Below are 27,230 nucleotides of genomic sequence, written 5' to 3'. Positions count from 1 at the left end.
GGCAAATTAGGTGGAATTTGTTATCTCTGTGTACTCTGAGAGCTTTGCATGCCTGTCACTGATTCTTCCTCTGCACTTGTAGATTCAGCTTCCTCTGCATTTATCCAGGCACTTAGTCTTTTTGCACACTCTCCAGTTCTTGATTTCTTGAGAAAAAAACTGCTCTATTTGAGCTAAATTCTTTGTTTCTTTTCTTTTTTTAAGCAACAGTATCTGCCCCTTTAACTTCTCCACCTCACTTTTGGCTACTTCTAGTTTACATTTCACTTCTTCCAATTCCATGGTATCACCCCAGTCACCAGAAGCACCATTCTCCTCATTATTTTCACAGTCGGTGTCCATTACAGGGGCATTCTCTGCTGAAATTGTGGACTCTGTCGTGTTGTTATCTTTCTCTTTATACTGCACTGTCTCTCCCAGTATTACATCAGTACCTTTAGCCACCGCAAAATCTTCTGGGGCCTTAACCCCCTTTTTCTTTGCTTGCACAGGCTGAGTTCTTCCTCCAGGTTTTACCTCCCCAGATATGGGGGGCTTCTTGGAAATCCCTGAAGCACTTTCAGCTCCCTTTTTCCTACCCCCGGTGGGGTAACCACGATCAGGTTCATCACCAGGCCTTACTCCCTGGCTGCTGGTACTCACTGGTGTTTCTGTGATTAGACCTGGACTAGGCCCAACAGCCAGGGGACTCTCCCAGGGAGGCTCCATCAAATCTGGGTAGACAGCAAACAACGGTATGGAAGTCAGGAGCTCACAAGCAGGCCTACTCAATGCCGTTGGGCCAGCAATTAGACAGTGGGAAACAACAAAGAATGGTCAGTTACATATAAAACACTTGTCTTTTGCCTGGCCCAACACTGTTTAATGCATGAAATCAGGTGGCAAAGTGGGCACAGTTAGCATTTTCATTATATTGAATAAGTAGCTGTAGTTTTGCAGGGGTTAAATGCTGTTTCTAAAGATATGGGGATTTTGATTTAAGTGTTACGGCTAGTGTCCCAAACATGAACTCCTAGAACAGACAGTAGAGGTTTTTACATATAGCAGCCACCTTTCCTGAAGAGCCGATTTTGCTCACAGGTACTCGGATGCCATCAGGTCTTAACTCTAAGTAGTAGGAACTTATGTTTGGAGACCATAGCGCTGGTGGTAGGAGGAGTTCCTGGAGACAGGACAACCTGGAATGGTCCAAGATACGAGCCGAGGCAACTGGTAAACAGGCGAGGTCTGGTAATCAGGCAGAGGTCAAGGTAACAGACAAGCAGGCAAGGTCCAGTATTCAGACAGAGGTCACAATGGGAGTCAGTCAATTAGAGCAAGAATACACAGGAACAACCTGGAGCAGGACAGCAACTAGGTAAACAGAAGCTATAACCGGCAGGGAGGCTAAGCCCTCCCTGCCTGAAATAGTGCTGTTATCCAATAGAATGGGGTCCAGGGAGTGCCCAGAATTCGCAACAGGCGGCGAATGATTAATTATGCCCCCACACACGTGCCCAGCATCCTGCCCCGATGTTGGGATATGACGTCCCGACTGACTGTCAGAATACCGGGACGTGGAGAGAGGTAGCTCCAGGTCGTGATATTAAGCATTCGTTTCAGTCATAGCAAATTACAATGTATAAATCCGACAAGGACTGTGCACTTGTCTGACCTAATACACAGAAAAACATAAGAACAAGCAAGTTACATATACATTTAGTTGGACTGAAATGTGCAGAAAATTGTAGTATAATGTAGAGATGAGCGGGCTCGGATTCTGCTAATCCGAGCCCACCCGAACAGTGCGGATCTGAACGGGATCCGAGCACTGTTCGGATAATTCCGGCGGGCAAAAATTAAAAACGAGGCTCTGTCGTCCAAGTCTCGCGTCGAATCTCGCGAGGGGTGGGAGGGAGGGCCCAGAACAATTCCATCTTGTACCTCTTTTTTTGGCATTATGTGCTCAAGCTACCTCGGTGCAACCTTTTGGCCTAAAAACAATATTGTGAGGTGTTCAGAATAGACTGGAAATTAGTGGAAATGATTGCTATTGAATGTTATTGAGGTTAATAATAGCGTAGGAGTGAAAAAAAAAACACACAAAACTGGTTTTTAGCACTTTTTATGTTTTTTTCAAAATAAATCCGATTCCAAAACCTTAAATCCGAACCAAAACCTTTCGTCAGGTGTTTTGCGAAACAAATCCGAACCCACAACCTCAAGCAAATCCGAATACAAAACACGAGACACCAAAAGTGTCCGGTGCACATCCCTAGTATAATGCCTCTAACAGTTGTATAAGAGTGTGGGGTTTTGTTTTTTTGTTGCAAAATATTAGAAAGCGGGTGGGGTGGGGGTAGAAAGTGATGTGGGGGGCGGGCCAAATGGAAAGCACTCGGATTTTAGTTAGTACAGTTGTTATATTTTACTCGTGGAGTGAGTGCACAGTGTTTAGTGCACATTAGGGGAAAACCCCTTCCCTGTAGTGAGGTGGGGGATATGGAGAGGGGCCGAATGGATGCTATGAGCTAGGGAAGACTCGGGCGGAGGTTGAGACCTCCCTAGGTGGTAACTCACATCTGGCAGTCTCTCGATTCTTAGCTATCTATTCCAGTGTTGGCTAACCTGTGACACTCCAGGTGTTGTCCCAGCATACCCTTCCAGCAATAAGCTGCTATATATTGGCAAAGCATGCTGGGACTTGTAGTTTCACAACACCTGTAGTGTCATCGGTTAGCCAACACTGATCTGTCCTGTTCTTTCACTGTTATATTTTGTGGAAATCCAACTTTTTTTTTTTTTAGTAAGGTTTACATACATTTGAAGTTTGTTTTCATTTCCTGAAAGTAAAGGGTGTATGGGTGGTATTATAGATTGGTGGCGGGGTTGTTGTAATGCAGAGTATTGTGTTAGAGGATGTCATGTTTCTTTTGTGTAAATAGTTATCTTATTTGTGAAGTGATGCAGTAGTTTTTGTGGAGGGATTGTAGGATGGGTGTGTGAAGTTTCGTTCCTATTGGTCCTTTTTACCTTTTAAATGTTGTATATAGTCTACTTTATTTTGTATAAAGTGATATGGAATTTAATTTTGTTGCAATGTTTTATTTTAAAAAAAATCACCCTTGCAAAACTACAGCTACTTATTCAAAATAATGAAAATGCTATCTGTGCCCACTTTGCCCCCTGCTTTCATGCCCAAAACCTTGTTGGGTCAGGCTTAATACTTTTGCAGTTTGTATAAGGGACACCCTTTAGTGTTAATCTGATGTGAAATCAGTGATCCAACTTGATTTAATCCTTTAAAAATAAGGTTTTCTGAATAAGAAGCTGGCCGAATAAGAATCTAACTTCAACCTTGTCAGTGGAAGGAGATTGGCTTTAACCTGTGACCCGCCCATATCTCTGAGACAACACGTCCATTTGGAAACTCCAGGATGAGTGTCTCTGATCACAGGTTAGGTATACTGGTCACACATATACGTTGACTATACGGACCACACACTGGGGACACTACACAGCACCTGTAAGTATGTGTCTACCACTATTCCTGTGCTATTGATTCTGTCCCCAATTAAACAATTATAAAGACATACTACCATCTCGTTTACGTCCCGTAACAGCAAACAATTGCAGTCACTGCCCTCCTGACAGGGGTTAATGCATTCAACAGAAATGCATTCAGGTACTGGGTTAATGCCATGCATAGATGGCATCAACTTTTTATGTGGTTAGGAATACAAGCGTTGATTTTCAACACATATTAAATAGACTTGGATAATCAGCAAAAACTATGTTACCGTCGGAGAAGTATTTGATTTGATGTGCTAAATTGTGTTTCCAGACCCTTTCTCTGGCGAAAACAGACGTATTTGCCGGAGTTTAGGCTTAACACAGGTTCATACCTAGACCTCAAAGTTTATTATTATTAGCCGCCAGTAGAAATGTTTTTTGAATGAATGCTAATTAGAAATAAACATTTATTGCAGATAGGTACTAGTGAACACTAGGTAGGCAGTTGGCCAATGTCGGTAAACAGCAAAAGGGCATTGTGGATGTAGTAAGCGGTATATGTGTATTATGAACTAATAATGAGAGAGTATGCCCCGGGTTACTAGCAGGCCACCAATCAGTGCTGGAAAGGATAAACTGCCTTGCAAAAAAGTAAATATTTAGTGCGCGCAGTTCAGCAAAAATTCTATGTTTGGCAGATCCAGTTATACAGCCCCATTTGTACCACATATATTCCCATGCCCATCATATACATTTTTGATTACCATACATATTTGCAATAGTCATCATATACACGTATAATCATCATACATATTCCCAATGGCCAGCATTAGGATGGTCTCTGTGTTGTATATCGGTCAATAGTACTGGGCAAATTATTATGCATAAAAGTATAATGTCACGATGAGAATACAGCTACCTGCGGATATTGACACTGCAACACTAGGAGGCGCAGAGTCTAACATGCCATCGGTCTCCACCACAAGGAAGGTTGGATTTCGCGGCAAGCGACGTGCAGGTCGCGGACCTCCCAGGAAGCTATCCGCGAGGCGGTGATGAGAATCATGGTCGTACGGGCTGTGGTCTGGCAACGTGCGGGCAAACAAGGTACGGAAATAGGAGCCAAAGAGTAGTCAGCAAGCCAATGGTCAATCCAGAGAGAGTGGTATAAGACAGAAGGGTAATCCAAAACGAGGTCAATGGGAGCTGGGTCCGTACACAGGGAATCAAACTGGATGCACTGGGACATGGAATGCTGGAGGCTAGGTAAACTAGTTGCTCTGGCACCCTAAGGGTTTCAGAGCCATCTTTAAATAGGGAGGAGAGGGAGTTCATTGGTGGACAGTGGGTGGCGGTAAGACGTGCTGACCGCCGTCAGGAAGTTCCGCAGCGCGTCCCGGTGCCGTGGCAACCTGGCGACCTCCGGAAGGAGCGTCTCCGTTGTCTAGCAACGGAGCGCTTAGTCAGAGGAATACGTCCGGGGAGGCACGGGGACGGCGTCTGACAGTACCCCCCCCCCCCCACTTTATTGGGAAAATCACAAGTGAACCGCTGTCTCTTCAAGAAGGCAGACAATAATCATGGGGCATGTAAATCCTCTTTAAAGACCAACGACCTCTCCTCGGGTCCAAAGCTCTTCCAATGAACAAGATGCTGAAAACGTCCCTGAAGTTTGTGTTCTGCCAGGATTTGGCTGACCTCATATCCATCTCCAGTGGTAGTTGAAATAGCCTGAGGGACAGGAGAAATATGAGAGAATTTTTTAAGTACCACTGGTTTGAGTAAGGAAATGTGGAAAGTATTAAGGTTAGGGGGAAGCCGGAGTTTAATATCAACAGGGTTAATAACTTGAATAATCGGAAAAGGCCCAATGATCCGAGGTGCCAACTTCATAGAATGGACCCGAAGTCTGAGGTTCCTAGAGGACAGCTACACATCATCTCCGACCTGGGCGGCAGGAACCGTGGGAGATGATGAGGAAAATGTGGGAAGAATAGGATGCATACCGTAAACAATGAAGAAAGGGGAGGATCCTGTGGAGGAATGCTGATGATTGTTATGGGCAAATTCAGCCCAAGGCAACAGGAGACTCCAGTTAGACTGATTGTGGGATGAAAAACAACGGAGGAACAATTCCAGGGGGTAAATGTATCAAGCTGAGAGTTTTTTGTCAGGTTTGAAAAACCAATCAGATACTATCTATCATTTATTTAGTACATTCTACAAAATGATAGCTAGAATCTGATTAGTTGCTATAGGCAACATCTCCACTTTTCAAACCCACCGGAAAACTCTCAGCTTGATACATTTACCCCCAGATCTTGATTTACCCGTTCAGTCTGTCCGTTGGTTTGTGTATGGTAACCAGAAGAAAATTTGAGGGTAACACCTAAGTCCCTGCAAAATGCCCTCCAAAATCGGGATATGAACTGATCACCACGTTCGGAGATTATTTCCCGAGGGCACCCATGGAGACGAAAGATCTCCTTGACAAAGACTTGTGCCAATTTGGAGGCGGAGGCTAATAACCCTTTCAGAGGAACAAATTGGGCCATCTTCGAAAACCTGTCCATTGTTACCCAGATGGTGTTGAAACCACAGCTAGGAGGTAAATCTGTGATTAAGTCCATAGGAAAGCTTAACCATGGCTGGTTGGGAATGGTTTGTAGTAAACCAGGGATGAGTTGCTTAGGAACTTTATTTTGGGCATACGTGGCACAAGAGGCTATGAATTCCCGGATGTCTATACGGATGGTAGGCCACCAGTAGTATCGGGACAGTAATGAGAGAGTCTTCTTAACCCCAGCATGTCCAGCGAACTTGGAAGTATGCACCCAACAAAGAGTCTTCAGACAGAGTTGGGGTTCCAGGAAAGAACAACCGACAAGGGGGGTACGAGTGATTGCCACGATGCAAGAAGGTTCAATCACAGGTGGGGGTTCCACAATGATGGAACATCGGAAATGTCAAACGACCTGGAGAGACCATCAGCCTTGGAGTTTAAGGAGCCGGCACGGTAGGTAAGTTTAAGATCAAACCTGGCAAAAAATGAAGACCATCTGACTTGGCGGGGATTTAAACAACGGGCATCTCTAAGATAGATAAGAGTTTTATGATCAGTGAAGACAGTAACCGTGTGGAGAGCGCCCTCGAGGAGGTGGCGCCATTCCTTCAGTGCAGATTTGGTTGCGAGTAGTTCTTTATCACCGATGCCATAATTAATTTCAGAGGAGGAAAATTTTCTCGTGAAAAAGCCACAGGGCAGGAGGCTACCAGAGATGGATTTTTGAGATAATACTGCCTCAACACCAAGAGAGGATGCGTCACCCTCTAATAAGAAAGGTCTGTTTTGGTCTGCTTGAGCGAGCACCGGAGCCAAGAGGAAGGCTTTTTTTAGAAGTTCAAACGCAGTGATGGCTTCAGAGGACCAATTCCGGGGATCGGTCGACTTCCGAGTAAGAGCCGTGATGGGAGCAATTATAGAGGAGAATTGAGGAATAAACTGCCGGTAATAATTGGCGAAGCCAATAAATCTTTGCACTGCCTTTAATCCTAACGGTCGAGTTTGCAGTATAGATGGTTCGAACGTAGAAGTGATAGGACCTCTTTGACATGCAGACGGTGGGAGGTCAAGTTAGGAGAAAATATTAGAATGTCGTCTAGGTAAAGCAACAACAGTGACGTAGAAAAGGTCTTTGAAAATTTAATTGATGAAGGATTGAAAGACTGCTGGGGCATTGCAAAGGCCGAAGGGCATGACAAGGTATTCAAAGTGACCCTCTCGAGTACAGAAGACCGTTTTCCACTCCTCTACTGGATGTATACATATGAGGTTATACGCCCCATGTAGATCCAGCTTAGTGAAGATCCTGGATCCACTGATCCTGTCAAAGCGTTCCGAGATAAGTGGCAGAGGATACCTGTTATTGACAGTGATGGCATTCAGTCGCCGGTAATCAATACAGGGCCGTAAGGTCCCATCCTTCTTCTTGACAAAAAAGAAACTCGCACCTGCGGGAGATGTATACTTCCTGATGAAGCCTCGCTGAAGATTCTCCGAGATATAGGTGGACATCGCCAGATTCTCAGGAAGGGATAACGGATAGATTATACCTTTTTAGGTAGTGGTTTTTCCGGCAGTAATTCGATGGCGCAATCCCAGGGGCCGTGAGGAGGAAGACTCTCCGCAGCGGCCTTGCGGAACACGTCTTGAAAGGCGGTGTAGGGAGTAGGCAAGTCAGCCTACTTGGGGGAGTGAAGCTTGAGCCACGGTAGTCCTAAAATAACGGAATTCACAGACCGAGGAAGAACCAGGAACTCAGTTTCTTCAGAATGTAGCACCCCTACCGTCAGCCGAATAGGAGAGGAAATGTGGGAAACAGAACCATTGGAGATACGATTCCCATCCACAGCGGTGAGATAAAGCGGCTGAGGCAATTTTCGGATCGATAATTAGAGTTGCGATGCCAGTGTGGCAGAGATGAAATTCTGCCACACCGGAGTACACAAAGGCAAAGGTCTCATAGGGGCCGACGGGAGTATCCAGAGATATAGACATAAGGAAGTCAGAACCGGAATTCGTATAGGGAGTTGTAAACCTAACTCCTAAGTCGGCCTCCCTGTTACCGATTAGGAAGGAGCGGTTCCCGGCCTCTTGGTGCAGGAGGCTAGAACATGTCCAGGTTCTCCGCAATACAGGCAAAGATGTTGCTTGAAACGTCTTTGACGTTCTTCAGGAGAATAAGCGAGAACAGCCAAACTGCATGGGTTCTTTTGAAGGTCCAGGATTTTGGAAAAGGGGAGCAAGGTGTGGAGAGACCCGGCTAGTAGCAGAGCGTTCTTGAGTTCGCTCCCGGAAGCGCAGGTCAATGCGATTTGCATAAGGAAATCAAGGAATCCAGATCTACAGGGAGTTTGCATGACACTAATTCGTCCTTGATGCGGTCTGCCAGTCCTTGCCAAAATGTTGCCACCAACGCCTCGTTGTTCCATTTTAGTTCGGAAGAGAGCGTGCGAAACTGAATCGCATACTAACTGACTGTCGGAGACCCCTGGCGAAGGTTTAGAAGACTGGAGGCGGCAGAGGATACCCGGCCGGGCTCGTCAAAAACTCTCCGGAATGCCTCAATAAATGAAGCTACATTAGAGAGGAGAGGGTCATTCCATTCCCACAGGGGAGAGGCCCAGGCTAGGGCTTGCCACTTTTACTCGTTCAGAGGGAAATGATGCAGGATTACACTCGAAATGAATCAAGCACTGGTTTAGGAATCCCCTGCATTTCTTAGGTTCTCCATCAAACTTGTCCGGCGGGGAGAGTCTGAGAGTGGTGGACACCACTACAGAAGAAGAGGGAGTGACTGCGGCTCCAGAGGTAGTTACCGGTATGGCCTGGGGGGAGGTCACTGAGACCTGAAGGGACTCAAGTCGTGCAGCGACTCCTTGGATGCATTTGAGAAGCTGCGCCTGTTCGGACTCCTGCTTTTCTACTATGTGAGCAAGATGGAGGAGTAGGTCCCGGGCCGATGGTTCACCTGGCATTTCTGTAGACATTTTTGGGCCAGAGCAAACTGTCACAATGAGAATACAGCTACCTGCAGATATTGACACTGCAACACTAGGAGGTGCGTAATCTAACACGCCACCGGTCTCCACTAGGGGCCCCCGCAAGGAAGTTTGGATTTCGCGGCAAGCGACGTGAAGGTCGCGGCCCTCCCAGTAAGCTATCCACAAGGCGGTGATGAGAACTGTGGTCGTACAGGCTGTGGTCTGGCAACGTGCGGGCAAACAAGGTACAGAATCAGGAGCCAAGGGTCAATCCAGAGAGAGTGGTATAAGACAGAAGGGTAATCCAAAACGAGGTCAATGGGAGCCGGGTCGGTACACAGGGAATGAAACTGGATGCACTGGGACATGGAGCGCTGGAGGCTAGGTAAACTAGTTGCTCTGGCACCCTAAGGGTGTCAGAGCCATCTTTAAATAGGGAGGAGAAGGAGTTCATTGGTGGACAGTGAGCGGCGGTCAAACGTGCTGACCGCCAACAGGAAGTCCCGCAGCGCGTCCCAGTGCCATGGCAACGGGTGCGGGTGACCCCCGGAAGGAGCGTCTCCGTTGCCTTGCAAGGGAGCGCTTAGTCAGAGGAAGTCGTCTGTCCCCGGCCAGCGGGGAGGCACGGGGACGGCGTCTGACATATAATACGTACTTGTCTTACTTTTTGTGCATTCTTGTTCTTTCTCCTTGAAAATGCAATGTGCAGTCTTTTGTCTATACTGACATAATTTACTTCTCACTAATTTGTTTGATACCATTTGTATATGCTTTGTTAAGGCTAAAGGTACGGACATGAACTCTCAGAACAGATGGTAGATGTCTTCATCCTTAGCAGTCGCCTTTCCCATAGATCTCAGTACGCTCACAGGTTCTTGGATGCCCCCAGGTGTAAAACACAGAGTGTAGTGGGAGCTGATGTAATCCTCCCTTCTCCTGTTTCTTCTCGCAGGAGATGGGAGGAGTAACAGGAAAACAAGACTAACCAAAAACATTCGTGGGTCCAAAGCAATCAGAATAACCAGGGTTGGGCCAAAGGTCAGGGCAGGTTGCAAGGAGAATCCAAAATAACAGGCAGAGGTCAGGGGCAATCAGCAAACAGCAGCTGAAGTCTCAACGGATATCACTCAGATAACAAGCAGAGTATTTGGAAGAATATAGAGCAGGTCAGCAGGTGTGAGGACAGAAGCTATAAGCCCTCCCTGCCTTTAATAGCGATTGTGGCCCAGTAAGGATGTAGGCTCCCAATCTGTATTAATCAGCCTCAGGAGGCTGCTAATTAAATGAACTCCCACTGCGCATGCACACCTGGCTGCCAGGCAGCTTGCCGAGCGCGGCGCAGGTGAGAAAGCGTCACGGTAGCCCTGGCAACAGCCGCGACGTTAGGCATGGGTATGACGTCTTGGCTGCCAGGGCAACAGTCGGGATGGAATGAGAGGTAGGAAGAAGTAGGAACATAACAAAGGAGGCTGCCATATTGTATTTTTGTACTGCCAAATAGTTGCTTGTCACGTTTGGGTGCTCGCAACACAAAGCTCCATAAGCAGAGTGAAGTGCTTTAAGTATACTTGAACATCACCACTTTGATCTTTTTCTGGGGTTCCAAAACACCACCCACATTCTATGACTCCTCTTCCGTATGTTTCTTCAACAGGGCAAACTACTTCAGGAGTTTTCTACAGAACTAGTGCACCAATACCCAACAAGAGGGATATCGCCAAGTAACTACTTCACTCAAAAGGAACACCAAAAAGTAGCTTCTCTGGGATCACCCCACCAAACTAAGTACAGGACAAAAAGAACCAAACGAGATGAATATATCGCCCAACAAATTTTTCACTCTAAAGGATTAAGAAGTAAGTGACAAACATGTACAACACCACACAACCTATAGATCCTACCAGGCTATGCCACAACACCTTTTTCACTTTCCACTTAGGACTGGTACCCCTATCCTCTCCATAGGGTAGCAACCAAGCACAGCTCCACTGATATATCCTTACAGCGCAGACAGCCCTTATCCTACATCTCCACCTATAGATATGAAGGATTTTTATTATAGACAGATGAAAGACAAATTGGACCCCATTGCGAGTGGGCTCTTGACCCTGCTGTAATACCTGTTATGGAGACCTAGAACTGTTTTGCTGTATATCATTTTTCTAACAAATTAACTTTTTAGTCAGAGCACAAACCCAAAATTCACAGATTAACAAATGTAATCAGAATTTAAACAAATGATACATGGGCTGATGGAAATATTAAGGAGAGGGTGGGGTGAGGATGTCTGTCATGGAACAGGTAGTAGATACATAATGCATATTAGTCAGGGCTAGTGGAGATCTTTGTTCCAGCTATGTGGAAAGGTAAGTGTCACACATCGCACCAGTTAACCATTCATTCTGGTTTCTGTTCATACCTGTTTCCCTTGGTTTTCACTCCCTGCATTCACTTGCTGGTCTGAACTGAGCATGCGCACACCAGGTCTTTCAAAACTTCCTGCATTCAGTTGATAGGCTAATTGCCTGTCAGCCCTGTCTATTTAAAGCACCTGCCTCCCTACTAAGGTGCCGGATTTCCAGGTCTCCTTACCTGTAAGATGTCTCCTCCTCTGGCTCCTATTTATTGCTTCTACCTTGTTATTTGGTGGATTCAGCAACCACGCTGCATATCATTGCACATCAACTCTGATCCTGCTCCAGGGCTTCCAGCTCATCAGGACCTCAGCGCTTCACCATCCTGCAGCCTGTTGCTCTCCTGTATATCTTCTGTATTACCTCCGCAGTCAAGATGCTGTAGCTACTCTGCAGAGCATTGCGCATCATCTCTGAATCTGCTTCAGGGCTTCCAGTACATCAGGACCTCAGCGCTTCATCATCCTGCAGCCTTCCTCTTTTGTGCATACATGACTCGCCTTCTCCAAGGTCTAGACGCTGCTGTCTCTCTGCATGATGGCCCTCCTACTCGAGGGCCATCCTGTTCACCAGAATCTCGGTGCAGCAGCACCCCATAGACTGTTGCTTTCTCTTGTTATCTAGAACTACCACTTACCTGTTAAACCGGCTTAGTGCTCTGACATATCCGCATTGCCACCTTTATCTCCTTACCATCCATCTAGTCTCCCTCATTGCCTCCCCTAGAGGACCGCTATCTGCGGTTAGAGTACCGCTAAGTCCATATCCCCTTGCGGGGATCCCTGGTGATAATCTGTCGTCCATTAGACTCTGCTCCTCTCGGGGGGTAGTATCCACCTGAGCAGGCTTCAAGGCCCATCTTGACTCTGAAACCGTGACAGTAAGGTTAATAGAAGAAGGGGGAGACTCGATAGGTTAAGTATTCGGTGTCGAAATGATGGGTTTGTTCTACTCAAGATGCCATGGGGGCCAACATTACAGCTGAGTGGAATGGAGGGTCCGTCTGTTTTGAATGGAACGCAAAGGTCAATTTGGCTGATGCAAGTCCATACAAGGTAAATTTTATGGAGTGCCCAGATATGTGTTGGGTTGTGTAAGATAGATGAAAGATCCACAGATCTTTAGGAATCAGAACTTCCGTTGTAGAATTGAGTAGTCTGTGGATCTTGTCCCAGAACAAAGAGATGTGGGGATAGGTCCACCATATATGTTTGATGGTTCCCCTGTGGCCGCGAATCATACAGCATGTGTGTTCAACTGTGGGGAACATTTTATTATTGGGGTATAGTATCACCAATTGTACACTTTATTTGCTTTATTGATCACTGTCAAAATTATGGTGTGGGATTTTCTCTCCTGCATCTTCTGCCAGCATTCCTCTTCTGGTGGGGGAAGGGGGGTGTCCAACTCCCACTTAGATTCATGTCTGTGGTGGAGTTCTGATTTGAGACTAAAAGCATGTTGTAAATTGAACCGCTCATGTCCCGTCTGATGGCGGATACATAGACCTATTTTGGGTAGCATTTTAAAATAAATGTAATTTTCTTTTTATTTGGACAACATACGAGAACAGTTAAAAACTTTTTTTTCCATGATTCACCCCATGATTTTTCAGGCAATTAAGGTACCCATAGAAGGTTATCCTACAATGTATTCACCAGGTTCTCCCATAACGTGAAATGCTACATATGTGTTCATTACTAGATAGATAATTAGTGTGACAGGATAAATCTCCTATGCCACCCTGTCATGGTGCTTGGGACAGGCTGGACTTGCCTTGCCACCGTCCACTTTGTTTATCCCAAATGCACCTCTCTAAACGCAGTAGAAGGCGCCTGCTACCACCACTAGGCCCTTCACCGGTGCCTAGAACCGCTTCATTCTGGGTAACTCTCACTGTTAGTGTACCCACTTCCTGGGCACCTGGGTTGCTACAGCTGACCTCTTCATTTAGAACAGGGTTGCTGTGGATGGTTTTCCCTGGTCTCTCACAATGGCCTGAGCTACTGGGTAGTGGGCAGAGCGTTGCTATAAGATGCTGGGTTCCAACCTCAGAACAGCCGATAACAGATTAGATTGGTCTAATCTGTAACTCACTTGAATTACAGAAGGTAAGTACTCGTCAAAGCAGGATCTCGAAGCAGTAATATTTTATTAGCTTAAGCAGTCCTAATAAGGACAGTTACATGCTAGTTTGAGGTATTAGCAATCTTCCAGATGGTACAGATAGAATAATACAAAACATAGTCAAACAGTGCTCTTTATATACAGTTTCTGACTCATATGTTGGCAGGGGGTAAACCAGACCCCTTTTCCGACCAGGTACCAAAAAGTCTGAGATGTTACTTTAAATTATTAGCATCAGGATGTAATATGTTCTCTAAAATTAGGTTTTAAATGCAATTTATACTGAAGAACATTTATACCAGTTTGTGATTTCCTTATTCACTTGCTGTTTACATTATTCATGTAGTTTGTCTATCTTTTTAACAAGACAGGATAACGGGTAACGACTCCCTGCTGTGTGTTGGCACCTCACATGAAAAGACTTAATTAGCATGGGATCATGTGGCTGGATCACTTATAAATAAATTTAAACTATTAGCGCTGTGCAACAATTTACAGCATTGCAAATGTACTGATTTTAGATACTGTGTAGTAGAAATGTACTGATTTCTGATTCAATAGGCATATGTTTGAGAACATCTGTTGTGTAACTTCGAGAGGACATCCTCATTTAAGTTAATTAGGCATTTTGATGCATTTCTTTCTTTCCTATGTGGCCTTTTGTCTTGTGTGTTAGAACCTGTCTGAACAATGTTAACATCCATGTGATGTGGGAAACCACAGCTTAGTGTAAATTTTGTTAAGTTTAAATTGTATTTAAAATCTAAGTTTAAAAAACATATCACATCCCGATTTTAATCTTTGAATGAAATATTTCAGACTTGGCTGGGAATAAGGGCTGGTTTACCTCCTGCTAGGCTGTGTCCAAAATGGTATAAAAACAAACACTGTTTGACCATTTAGTATTATACCATCTGTACTTCTGGAGATCACTACTACCTTAAACTAGTGTATATAATTGACCTTATTAGGAGACTTGAGTTAATAAACATCACTGCTTCAAGATCCTGCTTTGATGCCTACTTACCTGCTGTAATTCCTGTGACCTACAGATTAAACAATCTAATCTGAGGTTGGGACCCAGCATCCAGTACCAATGCTCTACCTGCTACCCTGCAGCTCTGACCAGTGTGATAGGCCCGGGCTAACCATCCACAGCATCCCTGATCTGAAGGCAAGAGGTCAGGTGTACCAGCCCAGGTGCCCAGCAAGGGTGTACCCTAGCAGTAAGAGTTACCCAGAATTAATCTGTTCTAGGCGCTGGTGTAGGAGCCCAGTGGTGGCAGTAGGCTCATCCTACTGAGGCTAGAAGGGCACAATTTAGGCTAAAGAAAGGGGACAGAGGCAAGGCAAGCCCAGCTGGTCCCCAGCAACAACGGACAGGGTGCCATAGAAGGTCCATCCTGTCACAGATCCTTTCTTCAGACAGTTGCAGAAACAAATCTCCAAAATCTCATAAAAAAACAATACATGACCAATATGAAAATAAATGCACTTTTTTACACTCCCAGTGCGTAACCTTTATGGCGCTGCATGACGGTTACTGACCCATACATTAAATATATACATTTAAATTAATAAACATTCCCTTTAATACATTTTTACATCCCCTAGTGCTGTGGTTTAATCCTTCTGGATCTGGGTATTAACCCTCCCGGCGCACATTTCAAGATGGACCCGGCCACAAATAGTTTTGTGTCTATACTTGTGCATGGTTTCATCATCATCCTAGCTGCAGATGGTCTCTACGGATCTCCTGTTACTCCTGATCTGTCCAAGTAGGAGGGAAGACGGGATGGAGAAGGAAACAGAGAATATGATCTCTAGTACTGCTTGTTCTTATTTGCAGAAATAAGTGTAATATTAAACCAGGACATGCACAGTAAGAGCAGGCAGTGTGAGGACAGCAAGAGCAATTGCACCAGAATTTCCCAGTTTCTTTTAACATCGGAACTTGAACAAGGCAATATAAACTTTTGCATGGTCATCTCAATTTCTTTATAGCTGACACAGCTGAAGTTACCACTGGACAGAAGCCTGGTGGTTATGAATGGGCTGGATGTAAAGGAGACCGGATAAGATCAGCAGGCACCAAGGGAAAGAAAATGGAGTTGAAGCAGAGAGTAAAGGGTTGTTGGAGCAAATGAGCAGTGAGTGAAATCAGGGTATCCCTGATCTATTTCTGAAACTAAATATGATATGCAGCCCTTTCACATGGTGATCTCCATTTTACCCACACCCCCAGACCAGGAGGCAGACAAGGAGGGGGGGTTGGACTACTTCTCTCCCCACAGTGCACATTCACAGTTCTACCAAGTATCCCTTCACTCACATTCACATCTTTTGAAGTACATGCGGTTAGGATTTTTAACCCATTCTCTATGCGTGTTGCTGTCATCTATCGCCCCCCTGGTCCACACCAACAATTTCTTGAACACTTCTCTGCATGGCTCCCTCACTTCTTATCTACTGATATCCCCACCATCATCATGGGTGATTTCAACATCCCTATTTCTAATCCACGTTCCAATGCTGCTTCCAAACTAATCTCTCTAACCTCCTCACTTGACCTCTCCCAGTGGATTGAATCTGCTACTCATCAGGATGACCATTGTCTTGATCTTGTTTTCTCTAGACTATGCTCAGTTTCTAATTTCCTTAACACTCCTCTCCCCCTCTCGGATCATCACCTTATTAGCTACGCGCTCACCCCCAGTTCTTTACCCTCCCTGGTGTCAAACTCTTCCAAGCCTCCTCGTACCCGCAGGAATATCAACACTATTGATTTTCAACAGTTTTCCACCTCTCTCCAACACCTTCTCTCCCCAATTTCTACATTCTCCTCCCCTGATCGGGCAGTACCCCATTTTCATCAAACCCTAGCAACTGCTCTGGATCAAGTGGCTCCAGCGACACTACATACTTCGCGTAGAATTCGTTGCCAACCATGGCACACTACAGTAACACGAACTCTAGAAAAACTTTCTCGTAAAGCAGAACGTCACTGTCTTAAATCTTGTGCCTCTAATGATTTCATCACATATACTGATATCTACCACTCCTACAGAAATGCTCTGGACACTGCTAAACAAGCATACTACCGATCTCTCATCTATGCTCAGGCTTCTAACCCCAAACGCCTCTTTAACACATTTAACTTTCTTCTGAATCCTCCCGCCCCAAATCCTCCAACTAACATCGGTGCACAGGATCTTGCTTCCTATTTCAAGGACAAAATAGATAAGATCAGGCTTGAAATGGTATCTCCCTTGACAAGCAATCTGCTCAATTCCTTTGTAGCACCCTCTGACACTCTCTTCATTTGAAGTTTCTACTCTCTTCTCATCTTCCTACTCTACCTCCTGTCCTCTTGATCCCATTCCCTCACAAATGGGTATGTCCCTGTCTCCTGTGCTCATTCCCCCTCTAACTAAAATCTGTAATCTATCTCTTTCCACTGGTATTTTTCCATCTATATTCAAGCATGCAGTGATTACTCCCATTTTAAAAAAACAGAATTCTGACCCGAACTCTCTCATAAATTACCGCCCCATCTCCCAGCTCCCATGCCCCTCCAAGCTTCTCGAGAGAATTGCCTACACACGCCTCGCACACTTTCTTACAGCAAACAACCTCCGGGATCCTCTTCAGTCAGGCTTTCGCTCTCAACACTCCACAGAGACTGCGCTGACCAAAGTTGTCAATGATTTGATCACAGCAAAAAATAATAACCAATACTCTCTTCCAATTCTCCTGGATCTCTCTGCTGCATTTGACACTGTTGACCACTCTCTCCTCATACAAACGCTGCAATCCCTAGGTCTTGAAGGCACTGTCCTATCCTGGTTCTTATCCTACCTATCTAATCGCTCTTTCAGTGTTAATTTCTCTGGATCCACCTCTGCTCCGCTTCCTTTATCAGTTGGAGTTCCACAAGGCTCAGTCCTATGTCCTCTGCTATTCTCTATCTACACCACTTCTCTTGGAAAACTAATAAGCTCCTTTGGATTTCAGTATCATCTCTATGCGGATGATACACAAATTTATCTATCCTCTCCTGATCTTTCACCATCTGTGTTGTCTCGCGTTACTGACTGTCTTTCTGCCATTTCATCTTGGATGTCTTCTCGCCAACTCAAACTCAATCTTTCAAAAACTGAATTAATAATATTCCCACCCAAGAACAGAAGCTTCCTGCCTGACATTTCTATTTCTGTCGATAACATGACCATAAATCCCACCCCGCAAGCTCGTTGCCTAGGTGTAATCCTTGATTCACAACTGTCGTTTATTCCCCACATCAACTCTATATCTAAATCATGTTACATACACCTAAAGAATATTTCCAGAATACGCACATATCTGACACAAGACACCGCAAAAACATTAATTCATGCACTCCTCATCTCCCGCATCGACTATTGCAATTCCCTCCTTACTGGTCTTCCCAAAGTCAGACTTGAACCCCTACAATCTATTTTGCACGCAGCGGCTAGACTGATTTTCATTACAAACCGTTATTCCTCTGCTGAGCCACTCTGTCAGTCTCTACATTGGCTGCCTGTATTTCAACGAATCCAATATAAAATTCTTCTACTAACATACAAGGCCATCAACAAAATTGCACCGACATACATTTCCTCACTTGTCTCGAAATATCTCCCTACTCGACACCTCCGTTCTGCACAAGATCTACGTCTCTCCTCCACTCTCCTCACATCCTCCCATTCTCGGATACATTATTTTTTCCGGGCTGCACCTACTTTGTGGAATTCCTTCCCTCGCACAGTAAGACTTTCCTTTAGTCTTCAAACCTTCAAGCGTTCACTGAAAACCCACCTCTTCAGACGAGGTTATGATATTCCTCAACCATCATCTTAATTTCCCTAGATTACCCTATTGCCATCCTCCTACACTGCTAACGCAAGACAACAACCTTCTGACCAACATTGCAACACACACAGCCCACTCAGTACTTTTACCTTTGCAGTCTGGCTGGTTCATTGTGCAATATGATGTAGCACATGCCCTTGTGTTTCTAACTCCCATTGTCCTATAGATTGTAAGCTTTCGAGCAGGGTTCTCTTACCTCTCTGTCTGTATGTATTACCCAGTATTGTCTTATTAATGTTTGTTCCCAATTGTAAAGCGCTACGGAATTTGCTGGCGCTATATAAATAAATGTTGATGATGATATCTAACTGTGCTAATAGCAAAGCATGTATGAATCATCACATTTACATGCTTGATATTCCTTTGTTGTATGTATAACATATTAACAGTTTCCCCACATAGCATTTGGTAGAGGCAAAAGGCCCATCTAGTCTGCCCAAATTTGTGTTTCTTGTTATTGATATAGGCCAGGCCTGGCCAGCCTGTAACTCTCCTGGTGTTGGGAAATTACAAGTCCCAGCATGCACAGCTAGCTATGTACTGGAAGAACATGCTGGTACTTGTAGTTTCACAACATCTGGAGAGCCACTGGTTGGTTAGGCCTGATATAAACTAGTTAATGCGTAACAAAAGCCATATGTCAGTCCCATTGATTCTTGATTTATTTATTTTTAACTGCACGAGTTCCCATCTTAATTAATGTGAGACTATTCAATGAATTTACTCCCCTTTCTGTAAAATAATTATTCTTTTTTTTTTTTGCTTTCCTCCCTCCATTTTCACACTACGTATCATAGTTCAATAAATTCCCTTATATGTAAAAATATTTCCTGATTTCTAATTATACTTTTCTATCATGTCACCTCTGTGACTTCTCTCCTCTAAGCTGCACATGTTCACTTCATGAAGCCTTTTCTGAGGAACTGCAAAAAACTGGTAAAAGCTTCTCAGTGGGATAGTGTAGTCCTTTTGGAGCTCAAAACATTGAGGAAAAGCGTAGGCTTTCTCTAAATCATTTCAAAAGCTCAATCCATCTGTCAGTCCATGGCTATATGTAATGGTTTATGTTGATCACTGTATGTCATGTATGTTCGATTAGTGTAACCTGTGTATAGTGAATTGTCTTGCAGAAATAGAACAGGATCTTCAAGAGTAGTAGTGTTTGTTAATCAATAGTACCTCTTAAAGGAGCTGTTAAACACCACTAATATTTAGTGAAGATACTCATATACACAGGCAGAGATACAATAACATGCTCCTTATATAGACCAAGGATAGATCTTTCCCCTTGCAAACAGGAAAGCTGTCAACACAATGATATTACATATTAATGGTTGGCATAAGAGTGTAACTCTGGGCAAAGGGAACAATGGGTTGTCTGAAATTGTAATTAAGATACGGTAATCTATTTTTCCCAAATAACTGCATATCACCATCATCATCATCATCCTCCTCCTCCCCAGCTATTTATATAGTGCCACTGATTCTGCAGTGCTGTACAGAGAACTCGCTCAAATCAGTCCTGCCCCACTGGAGCTTACAGTCTAATTTCCCTAATGTACACACATACACACACAGACCCAGAGAGACTAAGGTCAATTTAATAGCAGCCAATTAACCTACCAGTATGTTTTTGGAGTGTAAGAGAAAACCAGAGCACCCGGAGGTAACCCGGGGAGAACATACAAACTCCACACAGATAAGGCCAAGGTATGCCTACACAGGTTTGGTGTCCCCTTTATTGCCCTTTCCATACAGCAAAAACTTGGAGTGAAAAGCAATGTTCCTATATTTAATGCTAGAAATCAAGTATTATTCCACACAAACACATGTGTAATTCATAAAGCCATATGTTAGGTAAATTTTGCTGAATGCCAGTCATTATGTTTAATCAGAGACCTTGATCGGTAAATAAGAAACCAGAACAAAAAATACTTTCAGAAATAAACACACATTTGGTAAAATGCTTTCATCCTGTAAGGACTCTTTACAAAAGTTAGCAAATTGTAACTAGTTCTCAAATGTTCACTGGTGTCTTGTGATGCTATGAGGCAAGTAAACAATGCAACAGAAGAATCCTAAGTGTCAATACAGATCTAGTCGGTACAATTGCTTTGTGGTATAAGAAAATGTAAGAGTTCTTCTATCTATATGTCCGTTCGTGGATTCCTCTTGTTTCACAGTTTTGATGGAATATAGAATATACTTATACTCTCTTGAGATTCGGCAGTATGACATGTGTACACAAGTGTTAGTCCTCAATTTGAGACACTAGTTCTCTAGGTGTTATTTTACGAGAATACCTTGCTTGTATCCTTGGAATCTGTTACATGTTAGATAGGGGGTTATATTTGTAAAATAGACCATTACTGTATATTTTGCACAATTAACACAAAAAAATGAATTCCAAATATTGATGTCTCAATACACAGGATTACACAGTAGTGATATAGAGATCTGGTGAACGTGTTACACTCAGGAGCTGCCCACATGGCTCAGTAGGATACAGCAGGACTCAGACCTCCACCTAACTCATTGATACATGAAACATTGACCTGAAGATTCTGGAACTGACCGACAAGATAATTTGGAAAGGTGACTGCTGGGAATGGGACATTATCCAGTAACATTAGGGAATGTGTCACTGTCTATTTCTCCATGCAGGAGTGGGAGCATTTAAAAGGTCTTTGTAAGGAAGTAATAATGAAGACCCACCGGATCCTCACATCACTGGGTAAGAGCAGACTGATTTATTGCAAAGAAGTTTTGAGGGCCAACTAGATACACACATTAACTTGTATATAGATGCAAACAATGTATTCAGTCAGTGTCTGTTCCCTACAGATGGATCCAATAACAGAAATGCGCCAGTAAAATATCTCCATCCTCTTTATACACAGGATTGTACAGTAGATAATCAAAGTATCTCACAGGAGTATCAGGTAGATGACATTTTATTTCTAAATATCAGAATAGTAAAGTGACTTCATTATGTAATCTGTAAAAACAAACTGTGTGCATCTTAAACACTGATATATTTTTTTTGCTTTATCTGAGTGTATTAAACCCAGTATAATTTTAATGATTATTTTTTTTGTGGACAATTTAGGATAACGTCCTGACTGATATTAAAGTAGAAATGACTGATATTAAAGTAGAAATTATAGATGAAGAGGAAGAGCTGTATGCAAGGGGTGATCAGCAGTGTAAGGAGGAGGAAATCCTCATAGATATCGGCGCAGGTGAGTAATAAACAGAAAAAAGTCACACATTCCACTTACTTAGTCACTAAAAATGTTGTTTTACTTTCTCTTTTGCCTGTACAATCTAATGAGGAAAATGTATGTGCCTAAGTGGGGGAGTCAGGAGCCATCAGCCCCTATTAGACTCCTGCTCTCCTCCTCACATTATACCATTGTGTGCTAGTAGCCCAGAGATCTGACCAATCTTGTCACACTTTCTGGCGTAGTTCAAGAGATCTCTGTCTGAAAAGACTCCAGGAAATTACTCATGAACCTCCTGTACACTACATTCTGTGACAGTATCCATAACTCTCTCTGTATACTACCATATGTGACATTACACATTAGTTTCCCTTTGTAATAATCAATGAAAATCTGATCCTCAATTAGGTGTACATTAACACTGTAATACTAATGCAAAATACCAGATTATCACACCCACCCTATCCCAACATACACGTCGCACAAACTTCACCTTCTTGCATATGTACAAATACAACCACAAACCCATCTTGCACAACATCCCTCATCCAATCAATGCTATTGGATGCTCTTCATCTGCTGATCTGCCTCTATAACCTTATTTTTCCTTCTGCTTTTTTAAGCTTTGTGCTGTTGCCCATCTGCACTCTGCTCCATTCTCATATGTCCTAATTCTCTTCTCTGTGCAAGAGAGTGAGACCTAAGAGTAGTATAACCTATGGCCAGGTCTTGCTGCTAATTTAACTCCCGTCTGCCCTGCTTCCAAGGCTCCAGTGTTTGTGTTTGAGGGCAGTGGCTTTTTGGACAATGTGGCTATGCCTGTGTGTCACTGTGGATGAGTCTATGCAATGTTCATAATGCTGATTTACAATTGTATCATTGTAGTGTGTTAATTCTCCCAGTTTGAAAGCAATGGAAACTATTGGTAGTTACTGTAGACTGAGTGTCCTTATTTTGAACACAAGTCACACAGGTAATGTCAAAATGCAGTCAATGTTAATATATGTATCACAAGTCCATAGGCACAACAGGTAATGCTGGTTAGATGTATTACAGAACTCTAAGTCAGACAGGCAGAGGTTAATGCAGAATAGTCTGGTACTAGTCTGAAGGAGAGGGCAGCTCACGGTAGCAGGAAGTGACATACCAGAATGTATTTGACAGAATCCGATCACGATACAAAGGCACACTGGTATCCAGGAATAACAGAGGGAGTACAGGTACAAGAAGACTGAATTACCTGGCTTAACCACTGGAGCAGGAGATATTAGTGTCCAGGTATATTAGATGGATTGCAGTGCAAGGAGACACTGGATATCGGGCACAAATGGTGAAATGCAGATGCAGGTTACCAGGTTAGCAGCGACTGATGTCTAGGTATACAGGTGAGGCACAGGCACAAAGGATCCTGAATACAAGGCTAGTCACGAGGCACTGGATGTCTGACACAAATGGGGAAGTGCAGATGGAGGCTACTAGGTTTAGCCAGGAGGCACCAGATGATCCAAAGGAGAATCAGGCACAGGAGGGTCAGGCAAGCCAGTGTTCAAAAGCCTGAAAATCAACAATGATACCACAGAGTAAGGAGGAGCATGGCCGGATGAAGCCGGGATCTTGTGTCATAGGCAGTGGTGCAAAACAATGGAACAGGCAGAAGTCAAATAATCAGGAAAACAGGCACAATAATGGAGTACTGACAGGGACCAGAAGCAGGAAACAATTGATAGACTGCCTGGAGCAATGTCTGGGACCTGTATATAATGCAGTGGAACAGGTGCAGGTAATGATCAGGGAAGGAGGCTAACTACTGCAGGCAAGGTGGAAATGTCCATTGGCAAAACTGCAGCACCTCTGGTAGCATAGAGGTACTACAGGCCAGATACAAATTAGGATCAGAATCCTAGCATAGTGTTTGTAGTTTGTCAATAGAAACTAATACAACAGGACATCTTGCCTCATAGTATGAAAATGTTGGATATTATAATCTATACACTTATTTTATTTCCAGCAGATGAATGTAAACACAGGAATATTTCGGAGGGACAGCGTCATTACTCTTCCGATTTTGTAGTAGAAGATAACAACAATATCACACAAAATTCTTCAGGAGAGTGTCCCATTAACCTAAATATAGATCCAATACTTCACAGTGGAGATAAATCATCGGATCCCTCTAATCATGAGGAATGTTCTCCTGATAACTTAGATATTGTTACACACAGTGTAGGTGATAATATGTTTCCATGTTCTGAGGGTCAGAAATGTTTTTTAGTTAAATCATCTCTTCATAAACCTAAGAGAGCGCACATAGGTAAAAAACTATTATGTTGTTCTGAGTGTGGTAAATCTTTTATATACAAGTCAACACTTATTAGACATCAAAGATCCCACACAGGTGAGAAACCATTTCCTTGTTCTGAGTGTGGGAAATGTTTTACAGATGAATCAAAACGTATTAGACATCAGAGAACTCACACAGGTGAGAAACTATTTCCATGTTCTGAATGTGGGAAATGGTTTACACACAAATCAAATGTTTTTGAACATCAGAAAATTCATACAGGTGAGAAACCATTTCCATGTTTTGAGTGTGGGAAATGGTTTACAAAAAAATCATGTGTTGTTAGACATCAGAGGACTCACACAGGTGTGAAACCATATCCATGTTCTGAATGTGGGAAATGGTTTGCACATAAATCAAGTGTTGTTGAGCATCAGAGAACTCACACAGGTGAGAAACCATTTCCATGTTTTGAATGTGGGAAATGTTTTATACAGAAATCAAAACTTGTTGAACATCACAGAACTCACACAGGTGAGAAACCATTTTCATGTTCTGAGTGTGGGAAAGGGTTTACACACAAATCAAGTCTTATTAAACATCAGAGAACTCACACAGACGAGAAACCATTTCAATGAGATGGTTTAGACACAAATCAGACAATTTACGCATGACAAAAGCAATAGAACATGAAACAAGGTTGCTGTGATACTCCTTAAGTATTGTGAAAAGCAGTTAATTTTATTAATGTACATTTTAAAATATATTTACATAGTTTATGTTGAAAGGTAATTTGACATCACTGACTTACGGAGGGCAGTTCAAATCTCCAGTCATACAGTATATATTAACATGTTAGAATTTAATTACAATCAACATACATAAGTATATGTGTCACCAACAAAAAACTGGGACAAAGAGCACATTTGTAAAAGTGATGATATCTAATAGAATAACGAGACCACATTGTTCTTATATATGGTGGTGAATAATATATAATTCTGGCAATGGGCTGGATATATTATGTGTGGTCTGGAACACTATTATTACATTATGCCATGGATGAAGACAGGCAGCATACATATTAAGAAAGGCACAAAACTAGATGCACAAAAACAATGACATTGTGCCCAAACGAGGACGATTCTAATGTTATTAAAAAATTGTACAAAAGAATAAATTCAATGAGCATTTTAGAAGTGTAAATCACTATCACACTCAGCTTTGGGTTAAGTCACACAGGCACACATCTCACAAAAGTGTGTGGTGATTTTACTTTACTATAGCTATAATACTAAATGTATGATGGTTATTCTAGCATGTCCAGTTCAAAACAGTTGAAACAGCCATTTTATGGAATGCATCACAAAATGGCCTTGGAACCATTGACGTCACAGAGGTACTTCATGATTGATCTGACATTAAAATATATGTAATAGCTTAGACATTAGAAAAGTATTATAGCTGCCACTCTTTCTATGCAAGTTGAAGTTCATTGCTGGTCTGTTTTCAGATACCTTATATATTGTGTGCTGTTGATTTGCACAGTGATTAATAGAATATGTTTAGGTCCAATTGGATTTTATTTTGTACCTAATTTTTTAAATTATTTTATATATTGAATCTGTAGGTGAAATAAGAGTGCATGACATGCAAATATGTGGTCAGTGCACAAATCGGGTTATAAAATCTGTTATTACCAATCAAGTAGACTTCTTGTTTTAGCATAATTTAAAGAAGAGAAAAGAAAATGTAAGAAGGGGCATCTTGTAAAGGAATAGCCTGAATAAAATATTGAGTGGGGTGGGGGTTGGGATTTGGCCCCATGTGCTAGATGTTGGTTGGCAATATGTGATCTATTTTTTTTTTTTTTTTTACACTATTCCCTATAGTGGTCTGGTAACAGGTTCTAATATTCTGTAATTTTCTGTAAATCCATATTGTCATATGTAGTGGCTATCTACCCTTTGTAAATAACGCTTAGTCTTTTGTTTAGTAAGCTATTTTCTTAGTTGCTTGTTCCAGAATTGAAATAATTGACTTTGCTTCATTGTAATTAAATGTTTCAAGAGTGATCTCTGTTGTCACAATACCCGGGGGCAGGGGGGCGATACCCAAGAGAGTTGATGATCCATGGACTCCGTTGCCTCCGGTAACTTCAGATTTATTGGGAAGGCACTCCTAGCATCGGTGGACCTTTATTGGAAAGTAGAAGGCAAGTTACTAGATCTCTGTACAGTTTGGGAAATATAGCCGCTGAAAATGTCTACACGATAATGTTTAAACGCAGTCAATATACACATTCTGCGAGATGAGAATTTAGATGCAAAATCTGTTCACACGGAATATGGGAACATGTATATAATGGCAAAAGATAAAATGGGCACAATCAAAATGCTCTAAATATCCACATTGATAAAATGGTTACAAACAAAATGTCCGTATGGACTAAATGTCTACATTGATAAAATGGGTAAAATAAAAATGTTGACATGTCACTAATTAAAAAAAAAAAGCTTGAGCTCTATATTTACAATTATATGATACCTAATCTGTTCATTACATATAATATGTATTTAAAATAACAGGCTCTTTAATGTTTCTTGTTAATGAAATTTAGATTTGCAAACCAATTATGCCAACTGTATTATTTGATTATTAATATTTGCCAATTATTCACTTTATAGTATAAATCCATTGAATATTATAATCCTGTCTCGTTTTTGTATTCATTTTGTATAGGATTTGTGTATTAAAGTGTTCTTCAACCTTATATCATTATAACCTAATTTTATAGTGTATTTTTGTTATAGTTCCATTCATATCACAAGTATTGTAAGCTATATATAATATCAATAAATATCACTAAAACAGGCATTGTTTCCTATTATTTACCTTATGCGCGGGTATATTCATCATTGTGTTAAAGATAACGCTCACCTTCTTGCTTTCAATTAAATATATTCCTATCCTTTTTTTAATATTTAATGTACCATAACAATTGTTTATTCAGTGAAAGAAATATACAATGCATGTACATCAATAGTAAATCTATGTAGTCTGAAGGTCAAATTTTTTCTTTATGACTATGAAGGAAGAGGAAAAAAAATAAATACTGACTAACAACATCCAATATCTGAAAATCATATAAAACACGCTGCAAACCAAATAAAAAGTGATATTTAAATTAACAGTTAAAAAGTAGAAAGTGCCCTTAAATATCAGTTATCTAAGTTACCGTATATACTCGAGTAT

General features: G+C 42.4%; 1 protein-coding gene across 7 annotated transcripts in view; it reads left to right on the top strand.

Annotated features, from left to right (window-relative positions):
- LOC142109330 (uncharacterized) overlaps positions 1–26,688 on the top strand; it is a 35,818-nt gene extending 9,130 nt beyond the window's left edge. Inside the window, exons 2-6 of one of the 7 annotated variants that reach the window (XM_075193478.1) lie at positions 10,691–10,892; positions 21,135–21,204; positions 21,315–21,412; positions 21,580–21,712; positions 23,703–26,688. In XM_075193478.1, coding sequence (XP_075049579.1) covers positions 21,174–21,204; positions 21,315–21,412; positions 21,580–21,712; positions 23,703–24,613 — 1,173 coding nt within the window. In that variant the 5' untranslated portion in view covers positions 10,691–10,892; positions 21,135–21,173 and the 3' untranslated portion in view covers positions 24,614–26,688. Of the gene's footprint in view, positions 1–10,690; positions 10,893–15,536; positions 15,728–20,902; positions 21,205–21,314; positions 21,413–21,579; positions 21,713–23,702 lie in introns of those variants that run through there. The other 6 variants (XM_075193477.1, XM_075193474.1, XM_075193476.1 and 3 more) reach the window with 6 other exon arrangements.
- The last annotated feature ends 542 nt before the right edge of the window (positions 26,689–27,230 follow it).

Source organism: Mixophyes fleayi, chromosome 12, assembly GCF_038048845.1.
Source record: "Mixophyes fleayi isolate aMixFle1 chromosome 12, aMixFle1.hap1, whole genome shotgun sequence".
NCBI classification, from domain to species: Eukaryota; Metazoa; Chordata; class Amphibia; order Anura; family Limnodynastidae; genus Mixophyes; species Mixophyes fleayi.
Note: the sequence above shows the minus strand (reverse complement) of the source record. Positions and strands in the feature narration are given on the sequence as shown.